The sequence below is a fragment of the Bremia lactucae genome, linkage group LG12, assembly GCF_004359215.1.
Source record: "Bremia lactucae strain SF5 linkage group LG12, whole genome shotgun sequence".
Lineage (NCBI taxonomy): Eukaryota > Oomycota > Peronosporomycetes > Peronosporales > Peronosporaceae > Bremia > Bremia lactucae.
Genome location: NC_090621.1, coordinates 23,916 through 37,048, shown reverse-complemented (window position 1 = coordinate 37,048; position 13,133 = coordinate 23,916). Strand labels below are relative to the sequence as shown.

Genomic DNA, 13,133 nt, shown 5'->3' with positions numbered 1-13,133 from the left:
ATATCTATTTATCCCGCAGACAAATCAACTGTAGATGTAACAAAAGAGAGAGACAGATAAGATAAGATAAGATTTTAATTGCATGTTAAGTATTAGTTTATAAGTAAGTTAGCGTTCACTGATAGAAAGAAGAGATACTTAATAATATAAATACAATTTTCATTTACCCTCTTTAAGCTAGTTACCTTAAAGAGAAGTCTTCTTCCTCTGCACGTACTAGTACGTCAAATAACGGAAGGCACCACTCGCAACTGAAGCAGTGCGAAGTGGACTTGTACTGAAGCAGTACAAGTCGTCGTGCCCCGTTACAGGCCACGTTCATTTGGTTGAATTCATCTAGATACCAATCTTTCAACTAATCTGTGCTCTCTAAAAATTCTCGAGGTGGAGTCTTGGGCCAACTCGAGCTAAGTTCCTCATCCTTAGCAGTGTTCTGTCGCACCCACGTCTTGTTTTGAAAGCGTGGACGCATTTGCGAGGAATAAATCGGGTTTCGTGGCGTCAAAACGGAATTTGATCCACCTGCTCCATCTTCTGTTGCATCCATGGTGTTTTTGACGCAATGTAGGGCGAACCTTAGCCAATCAAATACAAGTGAGGGCATTTTAACGAAAACCTAAGGGGGCATATTAACGCTCCCTTAAAAAACCATTTTTGTAAATAGTTAAGTTTTTTTTTAAATTGTGTTGTATTTCCAACACGCTAATCAGAAAATAGCGACCGAAGACTCTTTTCTTTCTTCTTTCTCGAACAATGGAGGTCTTGGAGGAAGTGTGCGAGAGTGTGATGAAGAAGCAGCGGCTATGCGTTGCGCAGATTGAACGTCAACTCGACGATCTGCTAGAGCACGTTGAGTCCACTCAATTACAACTTGAGAATCGGCAGCAAGAGCTCTACCGCAAAAAGAATCACCAAATGACAACCAGCTCAACGAGCGAAAGCGAAATATGTGACAACAGTACAACTACTAATGCAGCAACGCGAGATCCACGATGCAATGAGATAGGTAGATTGCTTTTTAATAGCTCATAATGCTAAGAATGTGACCACGTTGCATTCGAAGAACGGGGCAATGCGATAGTCCGAGACTTCGTTGAACGGGTGCGACAGCTTAATGTCGAGAAGAATGTGGCAAGCGAGCTTAAAGAAATCCACGTCGTATTAGCTAAGTACTCTAAGCAAATAGATAAGGTGGGTACGCGATTATGTATGTTTGGTTATATCCATAGTCGCACAGACACTCCAATGTGTGATTTTGATAGAGCCTTTGTACCGATATCGCCAAGATATGTCGCGCGAATGAATTGGATCCGAAACGTGTATGTCGCTTAGTGGTAGATCATCTATACCAGGACGGTCAGATCGAGGCAGCGGACGTCATGTGCAAGGTAGTGTGGGTATCATGATGACTTGGTGAGGATTGATGTGGATGCTTCTGTGTAAAATTAGGAGGCTGGACTGGAACAGCCAACGACGTTACGAGAATGCTTTATTGACTTGAACCAAATCTTAAAAGCTTTGAAAGTACGCGATGTGCAACCTGCGCTAACGTACGTATCCTGTAATATGATTTGAGACGATGCGTATATAGGAGTCCAAAAGTCTAATGCTGGCGATATATAATCCAGCTGGGCGCGGCAGCACCGAAAAGATTTAGTGAAATTAAACATGGACCTTGAGTTTGAATTACTTCGGCTTAAGTATGTCGACATCCTCGAGTTTTCACCGGATATGATGGAGGCCATCGACTTTGCCAACAAGGAATTATCCGGCTTTCATAAGACCCATTCGGAAGGTGGGCACTGCATCGATAGCAGCACCTATTTCCTTAAAAATATTTTGTTGGCTTTGGTTCTGATGTCTAGAAATAGGCGTTTTGATGAGCTGCGTGCTGTATAAGGGAAAGCTGGAGGAATCTCCGTATAAGAAGTTATTTAGCCTTGACCAATGGAGTAAAGTTTATGACACTATAAACCAAGCATTTTGCTGGCTCCATCGTGTTCCACATCAATCTTACCTGGATACATGGTGTGCAACGTGGTAGTAATATCCTGTTATTATTGAGTAATCATGTTTGTTTTGCAGTCTAAGAGTTGGTGTACCAGCACTGCCCGCAATGCGAAAGCTTGCGTCTGTAATGGACAGTAAACTTGCTGATTGGAACAATTTGGAAGAACTTCCGGTAAGTGCTTTTGGAAAGTTAAATTGGACAATTTTGTAAAATCATTCGGTGGTCCTGCATAAAGGTGGAGATTCCCATTGCGAAAGAATTTCGCTTTCATAGTGTGTTTTCCTGCCCAGTCTCGAAAGAAGAAAGTACACCAGAGAACCCACCAGTATTGCTGAAATGCGGTCATGTAATTTGTCACTCGTGTGTCAAGCGAATTTCGTACAACTTGAGCCGGTTTGTTTCCCTTATAATTCAGTATAAATTTGAACGCGCGCCTCTGACACTGCTATGTGAATGAATGGTTTTAGGCAATTCAAGTGTCCCACCTGCCCTGTTGAGCAAACCGAAAGTGATACTTGTAAGCTTATCTTCTAAGATAATTAAGGTAGATTGTCAAGCTTACCTGTAGCATTGAGTATTGTGCGAACTCCTGGACTTCCTAATTTCATTTATTGTTTGTGTCACGCGAGTCGGAAGCGCTTTTCAAACATATCCATTTCCGACATACTCGATCTTGTCTTATCTTTCATTACTCTTTGCGAATTCTGGTAACGTCTTTCGTAATTTTGAGGCGACATGCTGAGTACGTAGTTTGCTGGAAACGATTGCGACAGTATTGAAGTTGGCCTTCTGATCTCTTGTGCATTTTTTGACCTATTCTTAGCCCGAAAAAAGTCCACTTTCTTCTTAAGCCCTTCAATTTGTGTCCTCATGTCATGGACTAAAAGCTGCAGCGCATCCATATCCTTTTGTTGATCAGAAACAAGATTCGTCATCGCATTTATTACATTCGTAACATCTCGCTCATATCGAGTCAGCTGTTGCTTGTTTTGATGAACATCGCGCTTGATTAGTATCAGTGACTGGTGATCCTGGGACACTTGCAGCTCTAACGAAGTCTCTTGGGTGGTTGCAAGGCTTTGACTTGTACAGTAAACGGATGATTCGGACGACGACGTGACTTTTGGGGGCTGTGAACAATTATCTGAGTAAATTTGCATCTGTTTATTGTGCATCTCAGTCTTTTGATGACTCTTCCAACTCGCAAGTGAAAATGATGTCGTCCCTAGCGTCATGTTGCACCTAGATGCCAGATAAAGGTCATCATACTACTGGGGTCTTAGTAAAGTAGGAGGTGTGATACCATTTGCAGTGAATCCAGCAGCCATTTAAAAGATCGATACCACCGACTGCTGCGTCCGTGATTGTCATTCTTTCGTAGTTGTAGATTTCAATAGACCATTGAATAGAAGCATCGCGTATCTCGCTCATTGCTTCGTATACTTCCCGCCGCAACGAAAGCCTTAGCAAGCTGCTTCAATCTTAAATTGCGGAATGGGCAGCACCATCTTCAACTTACGGGCTGAGAATGATGGTCTTACTTCAACTTGAAAGGGCTCAAAAAGCTGTACCATCTAACCGAAAAAGCTTAACCTTTAAGGACATCTAATACATAAAATGTAGGTACTGTATGCACAAAAATGTCAGTACTGCAATTACTAGACAATTAATGCCTTTTCAGACAACTTTAAACTCGAGTATTAAAGGTTGAATCTAATCAACTGAGCTGGACGGGTTAGGGGTCCCACCCTGGTGAAGTGGTTAAGCATCGACTTGGTGACCCAAAGGACACGGGTTCGATTCCCGCACCAACCACAAGAATTGAAATGGAACAGACTTTCAGATACCCTTGGGACCCCGGGTATTGTTAAGCACAGATAAGCCCTCGGGCTAGAATATAAAAAAAAAATATTCAGAATTAAAAACCTGACAAGAAAAATCAGATTAAAAAGCATGAGTTGTAGAATATCATAGCCAAAGCCGAGTAGGTATAGGTTGTGTTAACGATAAATATACAATCAACTTTCAACTGAGCTAGACGGGTTTTGAGCTTGATGCCTTCAGCTTGACATGTTTAATTCGTGAGCCTAGCAAATAATTCGTGCATTTTATTACTCTGCGCGTTGGAGATCGGAGACTCATAAGTAAGTTGGTTTACAGTCAATTCGCAACTGCACATGCTTTTCTTCTTGATGTGCATTAATAGTCTCCTATGGCTTATTGGTGGATGGACGATCTCTGTTGGATAAGCTTAAGCAAAGCGCCAGGAGAAGGCGAATGAGTCCCAGAAGCTAAAGCAATTATAAATTGTAATAAAATTTAACTTACTAAAGGCCAGCGTTCTTATACGGTGCTCAAGCCATTAAGCTTTAAGTCCACCAAGCACTAATTTTAAATATGAAAATACAACGACAGTTTATGCTTAATTGATTGACACATCGAACGACCGGTGCTCGTCTTTAAAAGCAGGCTTTCGGCATAAAGGACAGGTAGTGCTAGTGCTAAACCAATTGATGACGCAGTCTTCGTGAAATTGATGCGAACATGGTAGCTTCACCATCCTGTCTGCAAACACTTCCCACTCATTCGTATCTGACTCGCCACACAGACAGATGCAGCACGTCGAGGTCTGAAATTTTACAGCATGTCTGTCGACGTCTTCCAGTGCTAGCACCGCAGACGTGAGGCGACGATTTATCTCCTTTTGTTGCGGAGGAACGATCATGAAATCTTCCAACACCTCCAATATCTCCTTTAGATTCACAAATGCGCACGTATTCAGTGACTGCACGTTATAGAGAAAAATCGAAATGTCCGAGTACGCATCTAACATTTTCCGCACAAACTGTTGCAGCTTCGTCCGTCGTTCCTTAATGATCGCAGCAGTATCACAACGCATGTGCTTGCGTGGGAACGCCGGAAGTTCAAGCGCTGGTAGTAATAATGCGGAAGCGATGGCTAACTCTTTGCACCGGAGCCGCTCGGATTCGGAACGGAATTGGAGATTCCATTTCTTTAGAAGCTTGAGCAATGTTTGGCGAAAGTAAAAGAATTCGGAGTAGCGCTTCATTAACGTCCATTCCCCTCCCTCAGTAACACTCGCGATGCTGCGAATCTGCAGCTTGTAGATGGTGAATCGAATGGTCTCGCAGTGGAGCACGGCGGTCAAGGTATTGGTCTGGATCTCCATCTTTTCCATGCCGTGGTGCCGCGCCTTCAGCAAGCGACGCGACGGGCCATCGAGCTTGCAATTGGCCAGCGAGGACGATGCAGAATTAATGAGACGGCTAGCGAAAATGGAAGATCGGGACGGCATCGCGAAAAGGAAACACCTTTGATCGAGCCGCGCAGCAAATTGGGAAATGAGAAGCAGCTTTTACGAGACATTTTCGAAAAGAGCCTGTTCGGGATTGCTCGCTAGATGAGCTGGACTCGCGGTACCATTTTAGTGGGGTTCTATTTAAGACGGAGACGAGCTAAAAAGAAGGAAGCAACCATGCGTGTGGGTGAGAAGTCCGAGCTCGACTTGGGCACGTTTCATTCGATTTGTCTACTGCGGCTGACAGACCTAATCCGAAGCTCATGCGTGACTGACAGACGTGCAACACTTGTGTAAGCAATATTTCATTTCATGGGGACAGATTTCTTAGAAAGAGGAAGTTTAAAAAATACAAATCGAAAGATTTTGTCAGAAGGTGACACATGTTGCACTGGATGTAGCCATCAAAGTTATTACGTTATTGACCAGGCCGCAACTTTTTTGTGCCACCTTCTGACTACATTTTTCAAGGTTTCACAACTTGGAGCGACTCAGCTCCAGTTTTGCAATCGTGCGCATGTGCACCTCATCAGGGCCGTCAGCAATACGAAGCGTCCGTACAGTTGCATACAAGTACGACAGAATAAAGTCTTGACTCACGCCAGCAGCACCATGAATTTGAATGGCTCGATCGCATATATCGAGTGCCATCTGAGGCACCACGATCTTACTCATCGCAATCGCCTGCTGGGCAACTTTATTGCCATGCAAATCCATGTGATGTGCGGCGTGTAGCGTCAGCAAACGAGCGCTATTCAAGTCACAGCGCGACTTGGCAATTTGCGAGCACACAAGCGCATTTTCCGCCAGTAGTTGCTGGAACGCGGTCCTAGTTTTGGCACGCTGTATCATCAGCTCAAGACAGCGCTCGGCAACACCGATTGCCCGCATGCAATGGTGGATTCGACCAGGTCCAAGACGGGCCTGTGCGATTTCAAACCCACGGCCTTCACCCAATAGCATATTGCGAAATGGAACGCATACATTCTGAAACCGCATTTCCATGTGTCCATGTGGAGCATCGTTGTAGCCAAAGACGTGCATGGGCCTTATAATTTGGACACCAGGTGTAGCCATTGGCACAAGGAGCATCGATTGCTGTTGAAATGGATTCTTTATATTTAATTCCGCGTGCTTACCCATTAAAATAATTAATTGACATCGTGGGTCCCCAGCTCCTGAGATATAGTACTTGTGGCCATTAATCACATACTCCTGCCGCTTGTCGTTACGCACGATGCTTGTTTCAATATTTGTCGCATCCGAAGAGGCCACACGCTTTTCCGTCATGGCAAAGCAGGAACGAATTGTTCCTTCCAGCAATGGCACGAGCCACTCGTGCTTCTGCTCTAGCGTGCCAAACCGCATAAGAATCTCCATGTTGCCCGAATCCGGCGCAGAGCAGTTAAACACTTCTGGACCAAGCACGATGGAACGTCCCATAATTTCACACAAGAGTCCATACTCGAGGTTCGTCAAGTCGCTGCCATACGTAACCCCTGGTCCATGGCCATCGAGTGGCGGCACCACACACTCGGAGAGGAAGAGGTTCCAGAGCTTCAAGGCCTTGGCTTCCGTCTTTAAAATTTCCACCACACGCGGCACGTCTTTCCACTCACGTCCTTCGTTTCGAGCGGTTTCGAGCTGAGTTAGATACAAATGCTCAGCTGGAAAGACACGGGTGTGGCAGAATCGAAAGAGTTGCTTGTACATTGCCAGCGCATGGGGACGGATCGGAAATGGGATCGTGTGTTCAAGTTCTGGTTCGGGATCAATTTTAATCAAAGACGTTTTGACCTCTTCGCTTAGTAACAGGAGTCGATCCATCGTTGTCTTGGCGTCTGCTGCATTTGCCGATGACGCGTTCCCTAGCAGCGCACGCGCGTATACACCGTGGCAGATGGCGGCAAAGCGGTAGATACTCATCCCTGTATACCAGTTCCACGTTTTCGTCAAAGGTGGGAAGCAAGAGGCTCGAGAACAGTACCCCTGTATCCATTCGCGCTCGGATGGAATGCCGAGCTTCTTGATTGACACATCCGACAATCCTGGCACCATGATTGTGTTTAAAGTATCACAAGGTATCCGATAAATCAACGCGAGCGTGGCCACATCGGTGAAAGGGTCACCAATTGTGCATAACTCCCAGTCCAAGATCGCTACGACTCGAGGCTCTGTGGCATGAAACAGCACATTGTCGATTCGAAAGTCTCCGTGAACGAGACTCGTGCGGTCGTCTGTGGCCTGAAGAGCCGTCTCAATATGCTGATTGAGCCAGTTTTGTAGCTCGGTGAGCCTTGGATTTTCCGGAATATTTGCATGCGCAAAGATCTTTTGATTTTTTTGAATCTGTTGACTCCAGCGTGTCACGACACGCTGGCAATACTTTTCTGGCCGACCAAAGTCGGTGAGACCGAGTTTCTTATAGTCTAGAGCGTGTAAATGAACCAAGGCATCCAGAACGGAGCTATACATGGCAAAACGATGCATAGGCTTGACTCCAGGAAGCGATGGATCCTGAAAATTGCGACCATGGACGTATTCCATGAGGTAAAACGGGGTTCCGAGGACCGTAAGGTCCTCACACAATATCACAGCACGCGGAACGGGCACATCCGTGTGCTCTAGTGCTCTTAAAACACGATATTCCCGCTCCACTGCGTGGGCTGACGGTAAAATCTGGCCGGGTGGCTTTTTCCGCAAGACGTACTTGGCATTTGAGGTCGCCATGGTCAAGAGGTACGTGGGGTTGGACTGGCCGTGTCGAAATTGAAAGATGGAGGCAATGGAGCCATGTGACACGCCGAGTTGAGCGTGGATGTACGCTGTCAATGAAACAACGTCGAGCGCGTGGCGAATGTCTTGATGCTTCATTATTAGGAGAGCTGTTGGGAAGCGTTAGATCCGGTGCCGGATTTATGGGCTGTGTGTGTAAACTTTGATCCTAGGTACGATAGAATTGGGATTACATTTTGTATAATTTTACTCATCGGAACGTAACTTCTTGGCACATAATTATCAGGCGAAGTGGACTGATTATGGTGCCTTATTATCATGCTCGCTAAAATGAATCTGCTTTTGCTAAAATATATTAATACTTGAAATTAGGAAAAAAAACATCATCATCGAATATTCGAACATTGATCATGAAATTCTTGTCGTTCAAACAATTTCTTTTCCAATGTACCGAAAAACCTCAGTTCAGCTCGTTATATTCTTTATTCAAAACACCAGCAATTACAAGATGCATGATCTCCGACGTGCCTTCATAAATTTCCGTAATACGTGCGTCGCGGTAGTGACGCTCTGCAGGCATGTCCGATACGTAGCCCATGCCACCAAGCACTTGAATGGCCTGGTGCGAGCACATGGTCGCGGCCTCTGATGCCTTCAGCTTCGCCATGGCCGCGAGCTTCGTAAACGGTCGACCTGCATCTTTCTCGACCGCAGCTTTCCACGTCAGCAACCGTGCAGCTTCAATTTCCGTAGCCATGGTCGACAATTTGGTCAGGATGATCGGATTTTTCGCTAACGGGACGCCAAATGCCTTGCGAGTCTGGGCGTATGCAATCGCGCAGTCATACGACGCTTGGGCAATGCCCAGCGCCTGCGATGCAATGCCAATGCGGCCTGAATCCAATGTTATCATGGCAATTTTAAACCCATCGCCTTGGTGCCCAATTAAATTTGCTTTCGGAATTTCCACGTCTTCTAAAATAAGATTTCCGGTACTGGAGGCCCGAATGCCCAGCTTGTCCTCCTTTTTGCCCAATGAAAAGCCGGGAGCATCGGTTGGCACAAGAAAAGCACTGATGCCTTTGTGTTTAAGCGATTTGTCGGTTGTGGCAAATACGATGGCTTGCGTGGCATCGTGGGCATTCGTGATCCATGCTTTGGTGCCGTTGAGGACAAAACCGTTGTCCGTCACACGCGCTGTTGTTGCGGCAGCCCCTGCATCACTACCGTTGCCGGGTTCACTTAGGCCAAAGCATCCAAGTTTAGCCCCACTGGCATAGTCTGTAAGATGGGTTTCCTTTTGCTCGGGCGTGCCAAATTTTTCCAGAGGAGCGCAATACAGCGACTGGCAACCACATGCCAATTGTCAGGCCTCTATAAGATAATATAAGTTACCATAGGCTCTGCAGACTTACATTATTCACAGACATAATGACGCCCGTTGAGGCACACCCGCGACTGATCTCCTCGAGCGCAATCGAGTAGGCGAGATAGTCAAGACCTGCTCCACCGTACTTTTCGTCGATAGCGATGCCCATAAGTCCCATTTCACCAAGGTCTTTCACCTGTTGAGCAGGAAAGCTGTGGTTTTTGTCTAGCTCCCCAGCGATAGGCTTGAGATGCTTGGCTGCGTACTGTTGACACATGTCGCGTAGCATAGTGTGCTCCTCCGGCAACGTCGATAAGAAGCCGATGGAGCGCGTCAAGCGTCGTCTGATAGAAACAAATGTGATGAGCTTCTTTTCTTCATATTCTAGCATAGAAACACGTACGCATGCTTGATGAGGGAAGAGGACGCCGCCGTGGCGCGCTGTAAAGGCTTCATGAACATGGTGAGAAGAATCTTGAAAGGACGGAGACGAAACGGAAGGTTAATGATCTTATGTTCCCAGAATAAATATTTCGAACTATGTATCCTGTACGAGTTAATAGATTAAAAAAAGAGAAGCAACATAAACAGCGACAGGTACACCCGTTGCAAGATGTGTTCAAAAAAAAATCAAAATACTCAAAACGGTAATTATTTTCTACCGCAAGTGCTCACGTTGTTAAAAAAGCAACACGAATTGGTGTTTGTATCAATAAAGCACGGACTATTTCTGATTCTCCACAGACAATTTGATACCCTTCACATTTGCCATGTCGAAGAGCCAATATCTGCTTGAGACGCCGCGTTGATCTCGTTGTCAGGTACGATAGTGATAGTACAAGCATCTATGCCATATGAGCCGAGTCAATGGACGAAAAGAACCGCATTTGCTTAATCTCGCCGGCTCTTTTTGCTTCAAGTCGTAGCGCTGGATCGCGAATCTAAAGGACGTAGCCAAACGTACGCTAAATCAATTCAGCTGCGTCTGGGAGAAATATCTCGGACCGTATGCCGGCGTAAGCTCTAGCGTCGCTTTGTCGTACGCCTTTAGCTTCTACACGTGAAGCGCCTTGGCCCTCGACGCAGCATCTCCGGCGCCCAGTACCCTCGTGTACCGCGCCGACCCGTCATTGTCGGTGTCAATTCTACCGCTAAACCCAGGTCGGAATTAGTGCAATTGCCTTTGGCATTCAATAAATATTTTCCGGTTTTAAATCTCGGTGAACGATGTTTTTTTTTTCGTGGAGGTCTCCACACCAAGTAGAATTTGGGACTTGAACTTCTCGAAATCAGGCAGGCAAAAAGAAAGGCCCACCCGACGCAAATCCAGGACTAAATAAAGGTCCTCGGGGCATTGCCAGAATCTTCGTTCCGCAAGGCACAATTTCTCGGCATGTTTCTTCTTAATCATTTTCAAATTTCATCACTTTCATCGCGTACAACGACGCCGACGTTTGTTTGATACAATCATTGCCCATTTCAAAGCCGCCACGTCCAAGGACCCGAAGTACCGTAAAGTCGTACTCACAAACTCGTATAATTATTATTATTTCTAATTTCTAAAGCGCGTTTGCATTCACAAAAACCAAAGAAACATCTTGTACAATACACTTTTGAGCTGAACCTCCAAACTGCAAAACTCACAAGCTTCCAACTCTTCAAATAGCGAAAGTGCACCCCGTTTGCCATTTACACTCCCTTCTTCATTGCCTCGTAGTTTTAGCATTGTAATTTCCACGTGTGACTCCATTCCAAGATCATTGGTTGTCGACACGGTACTGGCTTATATATGTCGTAAAACTTCCATTTCGAATAAAATGTACTAAATCTAGACGACAAGAGTCCGACAATTCGCTTTTGAATACCGATACAACTTTACCACTCCAAGGGCTATTTCTTCGGTCAATACGAAATAAAAAAAAATTTCGTACGTCTGCACGCGTGACAGAAGAGTTGTGTTGACAATAAAACACAAGGCCATGTATCGTCACGGATGCAGCAATGACTGCGATTTTTGTTCACCCATTCGTCGAAAGAAGTAGGTTCCTAATGGCATCATTAGCACGTTTTCAAGTACGAGCTGCTCGCTTCCGCACCTCCGTTCCTGATGTTTGATAAACTGAGCAACGTCGTGGAATAAAAGGCTGCACGGGGCCCACGATGTGCGTTTGTAATGGCACCAATGTATTGGGCGTCTTGGATGGCGTCCTGGAGCTCGTCCATCGTCGCGTGACGACAAGGTCGTGGCTTTCCAGGACCGAGAGGAACAAGTACCTCGTGTGATGTGCTACGTTATGTACGAAAGAGCGCTGAATATCCGTGAAAGGTTTTGAACTTTCACTGGCGACTGGGAAGAACAGACATGGGCAAGAATAGCACGATCAAATTAAGTTTGGCAAGGAATGGCTCGTTGCGACGCCGGGATACTGTATTGTTATTTAGTGGGTGCACGACTACAAACGTGGAAAAAAATATTATGCCGTGGGACTCGAGACCCGGACATTGACAGTGGAAGCACGTCGTACTTTGTACCGAGCGTCCATGAGTTGTCCGGCAGAGCATGGAATGAGGAAGTTTGGGATTCGCACATCGGCAGCGATGAAGCGACGACGATACGAAGACTCGAATACGGGCATCCGATGAATGATGGCAAGAGGTGCTGCGTCTTCGAGAGGAGTATTGATGCTGTTGGGAGCGCATGTGCGGGTTTGGGAGCGCATTCCTGTCGAGACGGCTCGAGTAGGCTGACGAGAGTGTTGCATTTCGGATAGTAGAGCTGCGACGTGGAAGGGAAGTGTGGAGGTTGCGGAATAAATTGATGAATAAATGCGATTCCATTACGTGAACGTCGGCCGTTCCATAGCAGTCAGGAATAGTAAAGGCATGCAGGTCATGGGTTGGTATTCACGATCGAGCGATTGCAAATAACCTGTGGTAGTTTATACTGCGTGTCCTTCTTACCTCGATTAGTGAACGTGGCGGAATATACAGGCGATTCTAAGAAGATTATACTATCGATCTCGGTGCTTCAATCAATAGACCCATTTTTAGTCCAAACTCTACAATTAAATACAAGCACATTGCAAATTCTGCCTCTTGACCAATCGAAATCGAAAAAAAAACGCCTTTATTACAAAGCAACTTCCACAATCGCGAAACCTTCCACTACAGAAAGGCCTGATGACCTTCTGTGGTCGTGCATGTTCTACTGAGACTATCTGAAATGAGGCCATTTCGAAAGCTGCACCTTCCATGCTAGTATCGGCCGGTGCCATACATTTCACGTAAAAGTGCGTGTGGCACATTTCTTTCACGACTAAGATGGCAAAGACCTACCCCCAGGTGGACTATAGTCGTGGTCCCCCATATTAGTGACGTCTTCTTCCTTTTCATGCGTTTAATTGTGCCAAACTTCCCATGGCGAGCGCTGTGGCGTTCACCGTTCACGCTCCTGCGACGCGGGACGACATGGCACAGCTCTATCTTCAAATAGAGAGCAAACACGTGGCATGTAGGAGCATCTTCTTGTTGTCGTATAATACCAAGAACCTCTTCTAAAGCAAGAAAGCACTGCGACAGACGCCCGTAACGACCTTTGGCAGCACGTTCGGCAACATCCCGTCAATCTCAAGGGCGTCAATATTGTCTCACAGCTGTATCGGTCACAATATGGTTCTGCAAGTGGCATTTCCTTTTTA

The 13,133-nt window shown here is 45.8% G+C and overlaps 8 protein-coding genes across 8 annotated transcripts; 2 read left to right on the top strand and 6 right to left on the bottom strand.

The window, feature by feature from the left end:
- Positions 1 to 753: 753 nt before the first annotated feature.
- On the top strand, positions 754 to 2,675 carry CCR75_004680 (uncharacterized protein; the record flags this gene model as incomplete). Its single annotated transcript, XM_067962766.1, has 9 exons — positions 754 to 1,006; positions 1,064 to 1,191; positions 1,263 to 1,388; positions 1,450 to 1,550; positions 1,629 to 1,795; positions 1,866 to 2,028; positions 2,086 to 2,182; positions 2,247 to 2,404; positions 2,479 to 2,675. 9 exons carry the CDS (start codon positions 754 to 756, stop codon positions 2,543 to 2,545), a joined length of 1,260 nt encoding a protein of 419 aa, XP_067820651.1. The 3' UTR covers positions 2,546 to 2,675.
- On the bottom strand, positions 2,632 to 3,246 carry CCR75_004679 (uncharacterized protein; the record flags this gene model as incomplete). Its single annotated transcript, XM_067962765.1, has 1 exon — positions 2,632 to 3,246. One exon carries the CDS (start codon positions 3,244 to 3,246, stop codon positions 2,632 to 2,634), a length of 615 nt encoding a protein of 204 aa, XP_067820575.1.
- Positions 3,247 to 4,433: 1,187 nt separating this feature from the next.
- On the bottom strand, positions 4,434 to 5,327 carry CCR75_004678 (uncharacterized protein; the record flags this gene model as incomplete). Its single annotated transcript, XM_067962764.1, has 1 exon — positions 4,434 to 5,327. The coding sequence occupies one exon, from the start codon at positions 5,325 to 5,327 to the stop codon at positions 4,434 to 4,436; it is 894 nt and encodes a 297-aa protein (XP_067820574.1).
- Positions 5,328 to 5,804: 477 nt separating this feature from the next.
- Positions 5,805 to 8,204, bottom strand: CCR75_004677 (uncharacterized protein; the record flags this gene model as incomplete). Its single annotated transcript, XM_067962763.1, has 1 exon — positions 5,805 to 8,204. One exon carries the CDS (start codon positions 8,202 to 8,204, stop codon positions 5,805 to 5,807), a length of 2,400 nt encoding a protein of 799 aa, XP_067820573.1.
- A 161-nt stretch (positions 8,205 to 8,365) lies between these two features.
- CCR75_004676 (uncharacterized protein) lies at positions 8,366 to 9,897 on the bottom strand (the record flags this gene model as incomplete). Its single annotated transcript, XM_067962762.1, has 3 exons — positions 8,366 to 9,411; positions 9,482 to 9,779; positions 9,839 to 9,897. 3 exons carry the CDS (start codon positions 9,895 to 9,897, stop codon positions 8,527 to 8,529), a joined length of 1,242 nt encoding a protein of 413 aa, XP_067820572.1. The 3' UTR covers positions 8,366 to 8,526.
- A 383-nt stretch (positions 9,898 to 10,280) lies between these two features.
- On the bottom strand, positions 10,281 to 11,185 carry CCR75_004675 (uncharacterized protein; the record flags this gene model as incomplete). The annotated part of the gene is made up of 5 exons (XM_067962761.1): positions 10,281 to 10,376; positions 10,496 to 10,580; positions 10,662 to 10,834; positions 10,863 to 10,966; positions 11,047 to 11,185. The coding sequence occupies 5 exons, from the start codon at positions 11,183 to 11,185 to the stop codon at positions 10,281 to 10,283; spliced, it is 597 nt and encodes a 198-aa protein (XP_067820571.1).
- A 7-nt stretch (positions 11,186 to 11,192) lies between these two features.
- Positions 11,193 to 11,416, bottom strand: CCR75_004674 (uncharacterized protein; the record flags this gene model as incomplete). The annotated part of the gene is made up of 2 exons (XM_067962760.1): positions 11,193 to 11,331; positions 11,367 to 11,416. The coding sequence occupies 2 exons, from the start codon at positions 11,414 to 11,416 to the stop codon at positions 11,193 to 11,195; spliced, it is 189 nt and encodes a 62-aa protein (XP_067820570.1).
- Positions 11,417 to 11,797: 381 nt separating this feature from the next.
- Positions 11,798 to 12,078, top strand: CCR75_004673 (uncharacterized protein; the record flags this gene model as incomplete). The annotated part of the gene is given in 2 exon segments (XM_067962759.1): positions 11,798 to 11,863; positions 11,878 to 12,078. The coding sequence occupies 2 exon segments, from the start codon at positions 11,798 to 11,800 to the stop codon at positions 12,076 to 12,078; spliced, it is 267 nt and encodes an 88-aa protein (XP_067820569.1).
- Between the last annotated feature and the right edge of the window lie 1,055 nt (positions 12,079 to 13,133).